Source organism: Oikopleura dioica, chromosome 1 (assembly GCF_907165135.1).
Source record: "Oikopleura dioica chromosome 1, OKI2018_I68_1.0, whole genome shotgun sequence".
Classification (NCBI taxonomy): Eukaryota; Metazoa; Chordata; class Appendicularia; order Copelata; family Oikopleuridae; genus Oikopleura; species Oikopleura dioica.
The window spans coordinates 1,244,127-1,258,202 of NC_137291.1; the positions used below are offsets into that span (position 1 = coordinate 1,244,127).

The window sequence follows — 14,076 nt, forward strand, 5'->3', positions numbered from 1 at the left end:
AATTCTTGGATTGCCAATAAGATTGCTGTATTAAGCCTACCATCCAATCAAAACCCTTTCCATAAAAATCTGTTCCAAAAATTGGTTCTACCCAAATTTTACGAAATTCAAATTTTTCGAATTTTTTCGAAAATTCGGGAAACACAATCGAGTTTTTCTGCCGATTGGTGCCACATGCCTTAAAATTCTTAAAACAAGTATCTTTAGCCTAACCTTAACCCTTACTCAGTAAGCTTACTGTATCAAGGAATAAAAGATGATTCCATCCAATTCTTTGTTTGATCCGCATCACAGTCGCTCAAAAGAAAAATCGCCCCATCATCGTTATCTTTTTGCATATTGAAGTCATACAGTAAGATGGCGCTCTAAAGAAACTGCGGTATAAATATTCTCGGAGAGGGCATGGTGATAAAGTGTACAAAAAAACTCCGATGAAGTGTGAAGCATTTTTCCTTCTCTTTGGATTAGGAAACAGTTTTTACGTCAAAGAGAAAAAAGAAAATGAAGATTTTTTCAAGGAAATTATTGAAAAAACGATGATTCGTTCGTTTGAAAAAATTTTCAATCACTCAAAAAGGTTGATCGAGTCCGACGAAATTTGCATCAAACCAACAATCGCTGGTATATAGGAAATGAAGAAGATTCGCTTGTTCTTCCAATGAATGAAAATGCAGAAGAAAATGATGGAGGGGAGCTGTATTTTCTTTTACTATAAAATTTTATTTTCAATATACAAAGTTTATCTATTTTTCCTGTTTTTCTACCTTGGGTGGGGGGTTGGTCAAGGGGGCGTAGCCCCCTTGGTAAGGGTTAGTGGCAGCTCGAATGATAACCCCGACAAACCCCCAGACTACCAAATCAGCGACCCTGGTTGAGGGTCCCGGGGGCGTGGCCCCTGGGTTAGGTTAGGGGTCGCTCGAATGATAAACCCCGACGAGCAGATTAGTCGGCGAATTTTGAGCTTCAGATGGAGACAACAAGGACATCTGAGTTGAACTTCGAGTTTTATGAAAAAGTCAATAAAGCCTCAAAATCTCGCGGCAGCGGAAAGAAATGCTCGTTGTTTGCATTACGAGCATAACTTTCTTGGTACACGACAAATATTCACTACCGCCCCAAATAAAGGAACCCCAGATTTTTTGTTTTATGAAATTTTAAAGAAATGGAAGGAGAGACAAACGACGCTTACGTCACTAGTTTTGATGATGTCGAAATTAATGATGACAGAGAAAGAGAGGGCCAAACAGGAAGTGAAACAGAGAAGATGGAAGAGGAGGATATGGATGCTTTCGAGTTCAATTTGATTACGGTAAAATTTGGCGATGAAAATTTTTTTTTTCAATAATTTTAAAAATTTTCTCAACCCTAACCCTAACCCCAAATCTAACCCTAACCCGTATCCAAGCTCTAACCCTAACCCTAAAATACTTTTTCAGGACTATCAAAATGTCGAAAAAGAAGACAAAAATCTCATCTTTTACCTCGTCATGCCTTTTTTGAAACTCGCCATTTTCATCAGCAATCATGCTCGTTTCTTCAAAATCGGAATCGTCCTTACCCTGATCGCTGGATTCATCATTTACACTGGCTTTGCCCTTTCGATAAATTTCGGAGAAGCATTGATTCCTCTCGTTCTGGGCTGTCTGGCAGTCTTTTTTATTTGCTGGGACAAGTTTATGCTCAAATATGAGGACAAGATCGGCGATTGGTACACGACTTCGACGAAGAATTCGCCTACTTTTTGGCGGCTTCTGAAGATTATTTCGGGCCTAGCTGTTTGTGGAGTTCTTTTAGGTTTGGTAAGGCAATGTCTGTTATATTTTAGCAAATTCGGTAAATGATTTAGCTTGTTTACGACATTTTCTTCGCCGAGGAAAAAATCAAGGAGAAGAACTTGGTCGCCTGCGCTGGAATTCTCGTCTACTCTCTTTTATGCATTCTCATGTCACGAGCTCCGCACAAGATCAATTTCCGAACAGTCATTTGGGCCTTTGGAATTCAAATCGTTTTCGGCATCTTTGTTTTGAGAACTACAGCTGGTTTCATCGCCTTTGACGTAAGTTTCTCTCCATTGCTTCATTTTTCATCAATTTCAGTGGCTTTCGAGTCAAATTCAAAAATTCCTCGACTATTCGAAATGCGGCTCCCTCGCTGTTTTCGGCAATTCGGAAGGCGATATTTCCTCTTTCGCCTTTTCCGCCCTTCCGACAGTAATTTACTTTTCCATGGTCATCGCGGTCCTGTACTACACTGGAATCATGCCGTATTTCATCAAAAAAATCTCCTGGATAATGGAAATCACGTGCGATGTCAGCGGCCCGGAAGCGATTGTTTGCGTTGGCAATATTTTCGTCGGGCAGACAGAGTCCCCGCTGCTGATCAAGCCCTTTATCAAGAACTTAACGCAATCGGAACTTTTTGTCGTCATGGTTTCTGGACTAGGTAAGATAAGAAAAATCTCGGGGCGCCCTGGGAAAGTAGCAAAATGTCGCCGAATGCCGCCAAATGTCGCTGAATGTCGCCGAATGTCGCTACTTTTTTTGAAAACAGGCATTTTGAAAGAAAATTGAGTGGGGACATTCGGCGACATTCGGCGACAGTCAGCGACATTCGGCGACATTAGGCGACTTTCCCAATGTCGCCCAAAATGTCTGGTAGAACCAAGAGAAGGAAGTGATTTCAGGGATCTGGGTTTTGATTGGTCGGTTGCCCAAATACAGCTAGCTCATTGGTCTTCAGAAAATGCACTTCCTTTTGATGGTTCTAGCCGAAATGTCCTCAGACTGTAGGAAAGAAAATAAACTTAATGGTAAATAAAAATCAAAAACAAGATTTTCGGATTCTTGGCTCTTGTAGAATTTGTTCTTTTTCCACTCAATCATGCCTGTATCGCCCCGTTTCAGCTGTGTTTAGCCTCGATTGCTGGATCAGTCTTCGGCCTATTCGTAAACATGGGAATCGACTCTACCGCCCTGCTGACAGCCTGCGTTATGTCAGCCCCAGGCTCGCTTGCTATCGCAAAGATGGTTTATCCAGAAGTAAATTCGTGAAAAAAAATTTTCGTCTCAACAATTTTCAGCTTCAAAAATCGAAATTTCGCGGCAAAAACAGCAAAAGCGATGAAAAGCAAGAGCAAACAGCAAACAACGCCCTTGAAGCCGCTTCCGCCGGGATCATTGACTCGATCCCACTCGTCGCTGCTATTGCCGCGATGCTTATTGGATTCCAGTCGCTGACCTTTTGGCTCAATGATGCAATTCATTGGATGGGAGAGTCGGTTGGATACGACAACTGGAGCTTTGACATTCTTCTCAGCTACATTTTCTACCCTTTCACGATTCTTCTCGGGCTCGAAATGTCGGAAGTTTTCTCTGGTAAGAAAGAAGCATTGCTAAGCCTAACTTAAGGTGGTAGATATCAAGAATCGCCATTTTCCGTCAGACTTTTTTCCCAAAGTTAAAATAGTAACACCCTTATTTTTCTTTGAAAACCAAAATTTTAGACCTTTATCGATTTTTTATGAAAGCCGAAATTTCAGATTTCAAAAAAATTTTTAACAAAATTTTTCGTCAAAGATTGCTAATTTTCTCAAAATCGTCATTTTTGCAACAATCGGAAGTGCCAGATTTGCATTGAAGCTTCTCAAAAACTCAATAAATCTAAATTTTTGGCTTTCATAGGAAATAGATAATTGCCTGAAATAAATTTTGAGCAGAAAAATTAAGGGGGTCACTGTACTAAAATTTTGAGAAAACACTGACAGGAAATCCGATTCGTGATGTCCACCCCGTTAAGGGTGTCAACATTTTTTTTGACGAAATCGACGTGAACACCCTTAATGGTAACGAAAATTTTAGTTGCCCTGATGGTTGGCCAAAAAACTTTCTTCACCGAAATCGTCGCCTACACAACTCTTCAAGAAAACATCGAAAACCGCGAAAAATTTCTCCCAAAGTGCGATTGCGAAGGAAATGTCATGTGGCTCTCGGAAAGGTCAGAAATCTTGACGACGTACGCGCTCTCGGGTTTTGCCAATTTCGCCAGTATTGGTATCGTCATTGGTGGTCTCTCTGGCATGGCGCCTCAAAGAAGGGGGATGCTGTCCAAGTAAGAGGGGGGAAATGAAAGGTTGTTGTAGTGATTTTAGGCTTGGAATGCTGGCTTTGTTGACCGCGACGATCAGTTGCATGGAACGAGCTTGTGTCGCTTCGATTCTTTACGCAGGTTTGCTCGATCTTCAGGTCAAACACCTCATTTCATTATCAAGAGGGTGAGAATCCCTTTCTCTGGGGCAGCCAAAATCTAAGAGGATGCGAATTCGTCGACAACGAACTCGGTTCCGGCTGCGGAGTCAGTTGCAATGGAGTGTTGATTAATTCGACAGAAAGTTGCGAAGTCTACGGCCCTGCGGGAGGACAAAGATCCTGCTTCGATTGAAAAAAAAAATATTTTTGTTAGAATAATAAATTATTGAAACGACATGTCTTTCTTATTTCTGATTGGCTGATTTTTATTGAATGTTTAACACATCGCTGTTTTGGCCATCGACGTAGCTGGAGTTTTTCATCAAAGTTTTTGCATCTTTCGACTCGACCCAATCGACTGAAAATTTCCATTTCATTCTGTCGGTTTTCAAAAGGGCTTACTTTGTTCGACGCCATCCAAATCATCATCATCTCCGTCCTCGTTGCTCTTCAGGCAGACCTTGATTCTAGCGCGCATTTCTGCCGGCAATCGCGCCAATTCGGCTTTGATGATTTCTTCCTCTTCTTCAGAATCGTAGTCTGGTTCGGTGTTCTTTCCAGCTTCGGGAATAAGGCCTCGAGCTCGCTGTTCTACGTATCGGGCGCGTTTTTCTAGAGCTGATTCTTTTTTCGACCTGAAATTTTATCGAAAAACGAAACAAAACCCGCTCTTACTTTTTCTGAGCGTCTGGTTGCCAAATACCCCCAGTTCGATATGTCTTGTAATCTTCCTCCATCTCTGGCGGTTCATCATCTTCGCCATCTTCTGGTTCTTCAACGATTGGTTCGGAAATATCGACAGGCTTTGGTGGTTCTGGATTGAGAATGCCCTCGTGCTTCAATTCTGGCGGACTCGAGCCGTGAACCTTTGGCCAGGTGATTTCCCCAGCGGTTTGTTTTTTCATCGAAACTTCGACCTAAAAATGATTTTGAAAGGGAACGGACTGTTTAAATCTTGCCTTGTTAGGAGACATCGTTAGAAGTGCTGTTTCGATTTTGACTTCATCATGAAAGTCTGCGATTTTCAAGCTGACCAGTCTCTTGAACCATCCAAAACAAGCAAATATCGTCAAATCTGAGCCAGAACTCTCGGCGTACGTTAAATTTGGATCGCATGTTTTGACATAAATCGTCACTAGAATTTAAACTAGAGAAAGCTTCCAGAATTTTTGTAGTCGAAAATTCTTTCAAAAAAGCAATCTTGAAAAAAACCTGTGATTTTTTCAGTTGATTGAGAAAAATCCCATCTCGGCATAAAGTTCGGATGTTCTGGATTTGGCGGTGGACCGACATTTAGTCCAATTTCTTCAAGAGCTTTTCTCAAAGTTGGTGTAACTTTATCTCGAATTCGGCCCATTTCTTTTTTTTTCTTTTGATTTTTTTTCTTTCTTTTGGTTTTTTGTTCGTTTTATTTTGAGCTACAGTGAGTCGTAGTGATAGTGCGTCAGCTGTGAAAATCCACAATTGCCGCGGCAGATCTCTATTTTTGGCAATTGACGCGATTTTTCGAGCTTTTTCGAGAAACAGCCCCTCTCTCGATCCAAAATACCAGCTCCAGTTCCATTTCTAAATTGAATTAGATGAGCACCACATCATCTGAAACATTTCCTTGGACACGCTTATTAATTCAAAATTCCAACTTTTAACTGGTCCACTAGCTGGCGTTTTCTCTATTTATTCATCTCAACAACCTTTTTTTCGCAAAAAAACAAAAAGATGAAAAAATTTAGTATTTTGATCCTCAATTTTATCAAAAATTCAAAAGCACAAATTCAATGGGCTCCGAATTTTACGACTGAAGACATAGAAGAGAAGAGTGAATCATCAAAAATCGTAGCAACCAAACCACTAGCGATTGAAAACTTTGTTGAAACTGTAGAAATGCTGGAGATACAACAAGAACTCTCGGAAACAGGAAGTTTTCAGGGAATCGCCCAGTGTTGGAGATGTACAGAAGCGACTTCATACGAAGGTATGTTTTTGTTCAACAAGGGTTGCCAATTTTTGAATTTTTTTCCGAAAAATTTTCAAAAAAAATGGCGATTTTTCTCATTTTTTTTGAGAGAAAATGCACTTTTGGATTACCAATAAGATTGCTGTACTTGGCCTCACAGCCAATCAAAATCCTGATCAGGAAAATAACTTCCATTTTTTGGTTCTACCAATTTTATTGTCAAAAAAATCATGCATTTTTATGATGAAGTTGGTTGCCGCCGGGTAAGAGTTTGTTTCCAATGAAGTCTTCTCGGCGGCGGTCGGGCTACTGGAATAATGAAATGCGCAATGATCTGGTCCAAATGCGCCATGTATCCGTTCACGGTGCCGAACTTGGTCAAGAGAGCTCGTTTTCGCGCTGCTGGGATTTCAGCATTTGCAGTTGCTATTGAATCGATCAGCTCGCAAAAATCTTGCATGCGTCTTAAAATCACGGTTCTGGAGAAATTCTAAGCGTGAACGGGTTTTTATTGAGAGCCGCGTGCGCCATAATCATCTGCAATTTCGTCGAGTAGATTTGCAAGGTCGAGGTCGTAGACGAAATCATCCCTGACTTCATAAGAGATGCCTCTCGCGACTTCAAGCGGATCTGGGCTGGGCTCGGCAACCTGTGTAGAAAACCTGAGTCAGGGTCAGAAAGATCTTTCAATTATAGATCTTTCACACCCTGACTCAGGCTTTCTACACAGGTTGCCGAGCCCAGGGTCTGGGAATGAGCTCGTATCAAGCTCATCATTTCCGGTGTCCTGGGTTCCTTGGTCTTAAAATACAGTGTTATCCTTTTCCCTTTGAATAATCCCACCTAAAGCTTGTTCTAAAATCATCCTCGCACTTTTTTGAAGCGTCCAAGCAACTAAAAATAAAAGAGGGCAAAACTAGATCATTGCTTTTTTTAAAAGTACTTATGAATTTCTTCTTGCAAATATTCCCCTCGATTGCAGCCGACTCAACATTCGAGAGAATCGAAGCTTGTTCCGCTCGTTCCGAAACATGAAGAATTCCGTTGTGTCCTCGGGAAAGGGTTGAACGAATCGCTTCGTGGACATTTTCGTCGCTGGTTAAAAATCGGCCCATAAAGATCAAATTCAACAGTTTTCCATCTTTTCGCAGTTTTTCGCCGACTTTTGGAAGGTTCAAAAAATCGCGATTTTGTCAACTGACCTTTTTTCTTTGCAGATTCTAGCGTCTCTGTTTCATCAAAGTCGACACTGTAACTTGCTTCAGAATCAGCTGTCAGAATTTTGAATCGAGCCATTTTTAAATTTATGACAAAGTTTCATTTTTTTCTTCTGGAGAGCAACCAACCAACGCTTCTTTATCGATTTCTAGAGCTTCAAAATCCTGTTCAGATTGCGCCACTCACGGAAAAATCGAAACATGCGCTGAAGATGCAGAATGCTACATCGAAGCAAGAATCAGATCTGCTTCTGTTCGTCGGTTTACCACCGGCTGCAAGCTGGCTAATGCATGCAACGATTTGAAGAATCAGAATTTCCGAGGGCCGAAGGTTTGGAATCAGTGCAAACCGGAAAATCATCAGGAAGAGAGCGATGTTTTTGGAGAGTCAGTTTGTCGGCAGTGTTTTAGGAACAGAATTAAAGACATTTTTAGACATTTTTTAGACATTTTTTGACATTAAACCGACATTTTTCAGACATTTTTGACATTTTGCCGACATTTATGAGACAAATTGGACATTTAAAGACATTTACGACATTTTCAGGCATTTTTTAGACATTTTTAGACAATTTTTTGACATTTTCAGACAATTTTAGACATCTTCTGACATCTCAAGACATTTTGAGACATTTTGAGACATTTATAGACATTTTCTAGAAATTTTCAGACATTTTAAGACATTTAAAGATAAAATATAATTCTTTCGAAAAACCTTGATAATCCTGTGAAAAGACCATGTGTTCAAGAAAAAGACGCCTCAAGATGTTTTCAAACAACAGGAGAAAATCTCGGAATCCCCAACTGGGACGATTTTGGGACGACTTGGGATGTTTTCGGCAATACGACGCGATGGTTTTGGACTTCAAATTTGCCGAAACGACAGTCTGAAAAATAAAAATTTCTTTCTACTTCTGTAAATAAAAGAAAATAATACAAGCATTTGTTGATTACTCATTCTTCGGGTCAGAGTTCATTTCCAAAATTGAGTTAAATTTATAAAGAGGATGAGATTTTTCAAGGTAAGCAGAAAATGAAATCTTCAAAATGAAAGAGTTATTTTAGCTTTTTGTTTATTTTTTCGGTGTTTCCTTGAGCCAAAATTATCAAAAAGGGCAAAAAGGGGAGAAAGGAGATCGAGGACCTCCTGGCCCTGCAGGAAATTGTCGAAATTTTCTCAAAAAAGATGAATTTTGAATTTCTTTTGACCAATCAAAAAGGCCATAAAGGCACCCAAGGAATGATGGGCGACGAAGGAGCAATCGGCCGGGATGGTGCTCCCGGATTGCCTGGTGATCCCGGAGAAAAAGGTTTCAAAGGAGAAGTCGGTCGTGAAGGACATCAAGGAAAACAAGGCCCGATCGGAAGAAAGGGAGAAAAGGGCAAGCCGGGAAAAGGAAGAGTCAAGAGAAGAGAAATCAGGGAGCTGGAGTTGCTGGTTATTGAACTGGGCTATCAACTTGAAGGTGAGCTACATTTTTTAAAGATGGCATTCAAATGCAATAAAAATTGTTTTATTAATTTTATGACAATAATAGTAAAGCAGGACTATCACATTTATTGGTAACTGTAATTATATTGGTGCATTTCATAAATTGTCATCATATTTCAAGTCCAACATCAAAATTATTTCGTCACAATTTCTTCCCTCCAGGCATTGATGTCGTTCTTATACCGCAGTCTAAAACAGATAAGCAATTGGTATTTTATATGCTACTCTAGTTTTGAGTAAAAATATCAAGGCAGAAATTTGGAAATAATTATTTCTTGAAGTCAGAAAAAAATTTTTTTTTTAGATTATTTTGTATAATTTATATAATACATATAATTTTTAAAAATATTAAAAAGCTTCATTCTTTACATTTTTTTGCGGTGAATTTCCCTTTTACGAGTTTAGTTCTTGACGCTCCATTTTATCTTTTCCTTCCTCTCAATCTAAAAGATCATTTTATAATGGGTCAATATGCAAAAAAATAACTCATATCAGTTGCTAGAGAGTCGTCCAAAAAAGAGGTAGCTTTTGAATGGTTTGAGTTGGAAAAAAACAAGTTTTACGCTCGAATGAACGAACACAACTTTTTTTAGGCCCACAAGGCATTCTAGTCGAGCTAGAACAGATAAACCTATTCGGTCGTCTTACCCTCCCGTGATGGATGGCTTACTCCACATTTGAGCGCTCTTGGTCGAAAATTTTGGCGCGCGGGAGAAAAAAAGGAGGAGAGGAATTCATTTACCGCAAAGAAAATTAAAGATTCTATAAAAATTAAAATGACTTTTTAGCTCTCGGCGTTGACATCGACCCAATCGACTTCAACGAGTAACAACCGACCAAGGAAAAAATCCAACTCCTGACCAAAAAATCGAATCGAAAATAAACTCTCACGCATTTTTTTTACTTGAGAACTCAATTAAAATCTTGCATCCGCGCTTCAGCTGCTTCCAGCTGACCAGATGAGTTTGCGGTTCGGGGGAGCATTTAAATCGCAATTTCTCACATGATTTGGCTAATTTCTATTTTTCAAAAATGAGAGGATCGAATTTAAATTTATTAGTTTTTGGAAGTTTGGTCGAAGCGTTGCATGGAGGAGGTGACCGGAGTGGACTTGTCAAGAAATCGGGCTCTAGAATTAAATTGCATTTTTTCGAGCATGAAATAATTAGAGACGAGACAAACAAATTCATTTTGAAAGAAATCATACATAATTAAAAAGCCCGAGAGCAGTTTACTTCTCAAAAAGTATGTCGAAATGCGATGATGGTAATCGCAAATGACTGCTTTCGGGACTGTCCATTTGACAGCAGCTCCAATCGATGTTATGACAACTGTCTCGCCGTCTTCAAGAACGTCCTAGCAGAGAGCAACTGCGATGGAATGCATCCATCTCATCACGTCGACCCTAAGCCGCCAAGGCCGACTTATGCGCCAACAGTAAGTTAAGCTTTTTTCGACCCAAGAATATGCAGTTATGTTTTTTTCTTTATAATGTTTTATTTTTGGCTGCCATAAGGAACGACATTTTATTGACGCAATTGTGCCTAATTCTTTGAATCGTCAATTCTCTTTTCAAAACCTAACCTTCCCTTTTCCAGATCCGACCGACGCGAACTTACCCATCTCCCCCGAAAACAACTCGACCGTCAAAATACCCGCAAGATCAGCAAGGCTGGACAACTCGCCCCGTCCACAACAACGGACCCATGCACAACAACAACCACAACAACGGCTGGTACAACAACAAGCCCTACACAACTCGGAAGCCATACTACACCCCTCCCTATACCACCAGGAAAGAGGCTCAGATCGGATAAGATCGGAGAAGAATCATATTTTCGGCTCATCGATTATTCCGAATTCATCACGTCCTAGTAAAAATACGAGGAAGTTTTTGAATTATTAAGTCGCTCAAGATCATGTTTTGTGGAACGATCGTCCTGAGTCTCTTTTTTAAAGATATCCTTATTATACTGACATGGATGCCATGTATGGCAGAATGGACAGCCAGCAAGAAATGACGACGTTTAGGGTTCAACTAAGAATCCACTTGAAAATCTACCTGAAAAGTGTTCAACCCTTGCAAGACTGAAATTCACACAACAACCTCCACAGCGACAACAACGACAACAACAACAACAACGACAAGCGTGCCCCTGATCCTCTCCGGCGTCCAAACACAATTCCCGAAATCTGAACTTTCTTCTCGCGGCTTCAAAAAGGCACAGTAAAACAGACGGGACAAAAAGCTAATTTCTGACGTTAAGTATTTCTCAGCTGATTTTTCGACAGGACGTGTCGGTCAAGGACTCAAGGAGATTCCAGCGGGCGCGCAGAACATTTTCGTCGGTTGTTTCAACCAAAAATCGGGGAATGCTGAGTTCCAGGGACGGCTCGATTGATGCTTTGTTATATTTTATTCTGCGAAAATAATGAGCCTTTAAACCAGGTTGGCGTTTTTGGCGACGAAAGCCTTTTCTTCGCCAGAAGCTTCCCTTACCAGCAGCAGACCACAGCCATCCCCGCGAACGGATTTTACAGTTACTACTCGAACAATGAAATCCCCGGAGAGCCCTTTGGTTTCGCCGCCTCGCCCGACATTTATCTCGGACCGTTTGACTTTTTCGGATCGTGTTGCGAATAAGCGTATTTTTCGTCGATATTAATTTTGCGAATAAGGTCGATTCTTTAATTTGAATCTAATGACATTCTCCCTGATAAGGTCTTGCAGACTATCCAAGTTCAAAATAGTGACCGTCACTTTTCAAGAAGATCGGATTTCCAGAAAAATAGACTGTTGAGATTCTAGAATTTTTTGGAAGGAATTTGTACAGGATTAATTATTCTATAATATAAAGCTAGAATTGGTATGATACCAAACCTTTTCTCAGTTTGGGATAAGGGTTAGTGCCCCTAACTTAGGGGGCAAGGAGTACCTACTTGAGGTCCCGAGAGGCGTACCCCTTAATTTCTTGGTCAAAACTTCTCCTTATCAGCTTTTCTTAGCGAGTTTAACCTTAGGACGCATTAAGAACAAAAAATATGGGGTTTATAGAAATTTCCATTTTTCGAAGGAAAAAGCTGACGGGGGGGGGGGTCCTTAAGGGGCTTCCCGGGGGGGGGGGCGTATCACCCTTGGTAAGGCTTTAGGGTTAGGGGTATCATACCAATTCTAGCCAAATAATAGAAGAATTGGTCCTGTAACAATTCTTTAAAAAAACTCTTTATTCTTCAAGAATCTGTCGAAAATCTACATCCAAAAATCTTCAAATCAACTTGAGAATCTATGTATTTAGAAAGCCTCTGATTATTGGATTCCGAACTTATTGCCCCCTCTTTTCCTTTCAACTAATCAAGCTAGCTATTCAAACTATTCGCAACGCGCGGCTAAGACTGTCAAATTCAAGCCGGACGATGGGATTGTCCGCCCGCTCAGCTCGAGAAAAGCCGCATGTCACTTTACATGAGTAAGCAAAGTTAATCTGTCATTTGAGATTTATTTTTGAAAGACTTTCCCTACTCGTCTGGATGGCGATGTGGCTCGGACACTGCTGCTAATTACGAATCCGCCACTGCGTTTAAAAAAGACTTTGTTCTTGAAGCCTGGTACAATTGATTCTTCTGAATAAAAAAAATAGCATTATTCAAAAGAAAAAAGTGTTTCAATCATTTTTGATTTTGATTGGCCGGTAGGCCTAATACAGCAATCTCATTGGTTATTAAAAATGGACTTCGATTTAGTCCAATTTTTCGGGTTAAACCAATTTAAAGAAGTTATTTTATGGATTCGGGTTTTGATTGCCCGGTAGGCCAAATACAGCAATCTTATTGGCTATTCAAAAATGCACCTCAATTAATTGCTTTAGCCCAATTTCTTCGTGAAAAAAATCCCGTTTACGTGGTTTCCTAAATTTTCAAAATTCTGTAAATTCAAATGGAAACATTCCTTGAACTCAGTTGTTTATTCCCCGACCTCCAGCGCCCTCTTGTCCATTTTTCAGGACAGTATAAAAACGGACTTGCATCTTGTCGTCTTCAGAAAAAGAAATATAAAAAATGAATAGACTATTTGGACTTTTATGTCTTTTTCAACTCGCCGCTGCAAATTATCTTCCTCTTCCGCCGCCAACTTCCGACGAAATGGTAAAACTAGAGATTTTTCAAAAAAGGAGTGGGAATTTTTTAAGGCTTTCGAGGAAAGTTTGATTGATTCGATGGCTGAAAACGATCTTCGCCAGTCTGATCCGACCAAATACTACCAGGTGCGTCCTTATTATGGTCAGATAGATGATGAAGGTATTTTAGATGCTTGGAGGGTTCTTTGGAGTGTGAAAAGAAGAAGAGAAGCAATCTGAAATCCTTCTCGAACAATGCAAATCTTATTCCTCCTCGTTCAAATAAAACTAGACAAATGAAAGTCGCTTAGATGGGTTACTTTCGTGTCAAATCTTTCCAACAAAACAGGTTTTGTTTTCAATTTTATTGAGCATTCTATTTGATTCAGTTTATGATAAAAATAATTCACACTCTTTCTAGCTCATTTTTTGTTGAGGGCAATATGTCATCAATTAGAGTCTAATTAGACGATGAATAAATGACAAAGAGTTTATGTGTCACCAATTATGTCAAGAAACTATCGAACTTCGTTTATTATTGCAAAATATGGGTCGATTTTCCACCCTGAATTGCTTTTATTAAGCAAGATAAGAATAAAAAAATAGAGTAAAAAAATAAAAAAATGACGGCTCAAAACTCACGTGTCTAAGAAAAATTTCAATATTGCTCACAAAAAAGTTTAGTATTTGACAATTGACTGATGCTATAATTTGTTAAAAGTATCAAAAAATTTGAGCTTCAAATCATACCCTATTGATGTTGACAGCCTTAAGGTGGTAGATATCAAGAATCGGATTTCTTGTCAGTGTTTTCTCAAATTTTTAACATAGTGACCCCCTTATTTTTTCTGCTCAAAATTTATTTCAGACATTAATCTCTTTCCTATGGAAGCCAAAAATTAGGATTTCTTGAGCTTTCGAGGTGCTACAATGCAAATTTGACACCTCCGATTCTCGTCAAAAAGCCCATTCTAGGAAAGTCAGCAATCTTTGACGAAAAAATTTGTACAAAATTTTTTTGAAATTCGAAATTTCGGTTTCCATAGGAAATAGA

General features: G+C 39.7%; 3 protein-coding genes and 2 long non-coding RNA genes across 5 annotated transcripts; 3 read left to right on the forward strand and 2 right to left on the reverse strand.

Annotated features, from left to right (window-relative positions):
• Positions 1-1,129: 1,129 nt before the first annotated feature.
• On the forward strand, positions 1,130-4,472 carry LOC145695857 (solute carrier family 28 member 3-like). Its single transcript, XM_081772891.1, has 9 exons — positions 1,130-1,309; positions 1,437-1,799; positions 1,847-2,056; positions 2,097-2,442; positions 2,914-3,038; positions 3,080-3,374; positions 3,858-4,107; positions 4,148-4,224; positions 4,268-4,472. The coding sequence occupies exons 1-9, from the start codon at positions 1,163-1,165 to the stop codon at positions 4,435-4,437; spliced, it is 1,983 nt and encodes a 660-aa protein (XP_081629017.1). The 5' UTR covers positions 1,130-1,162; the 3' UTR covers positions 4,438-4,472.
• Positions 4,473-4,500: 28 nt separating this feature from the next.
• LOC145699733 (uncharacterized) lies at positions 4,501-5,665 on the reverse strand. Its single transcript, XM_081777005.1, has 5 exons — positions 5,457-5,665; positions 5,204-5,379; positions 4,920-5,161; positions 4,647-4,879; positions 4,501-4,602 (listed from the first exon to the last, which is right to left on the reverse strand). The coding sequence occupies exons 1-5, from the start codon at positions 5,599-5,601 to the stop codon at positions 4,511-4,513; spliced, it is 888 nt and encodes a 295-aa protein (XP_081633131.1). The 5' UTR covers positions 5,602-5,665; the 3' UTR covers positions 4,501-4,510.
• Positions 5,666-8,956: 3,291 nt separating this feature from the next.
• Positions 8,957-9,426, reverse strand: LOC145711358 (uncharacterized). The gene is made up of 3 exons (XR_014135160.1): positions 9,394-9,426; positions 9,277-9,350; positions 8,957-9,096 (listed from the first exon to the last, which is right to left on the reverse strand). It is a non-coding gene; the product is annotated as an uncharacterized LOC145711358 (long non-coding RNA).
• Positions 9,427-9,598: 172 nt separating this feature from the next.
• On the forward strand, positions 9,599-11,746 carry LOC145708119 (uncharacterized). Its single transcript, XM_081785745.1, has 5 exons — positions 9,599-10,344; positions 10,506-10,700; positions 10,865-10,945; positions 11,007-11,129; positions 11,175-11,746. The coding sequence occupies exons 1-5, from the start codon at positions 10,168-10,170 to the stop codon at positions 11,307-11,309; spliced, it is 711 nt and encodes a 236-aa protein (XP_081641871.1). The 5' UTR covers positions 9,599-10,167; the 3' UTR covers positions 11,310-11,746.
• A 1,217-nt stretch (positions 11,747-12,963) lies between these two features.
• On the forward strand, positions 12,964-13,454 carry LOC145711346 (uncharacterized). The gene is made up of 3 exons (XR_014135157.1): positions 12,964-13,050; positions 13,095-13,169; positions 13,213-13,454. It is a non-coding gene; the product is annotated as an uncharacterized LOC145711346 (long non-coding RNA).
• Positions 13,455-14,076: the final 622 nt, after the last annotated feature.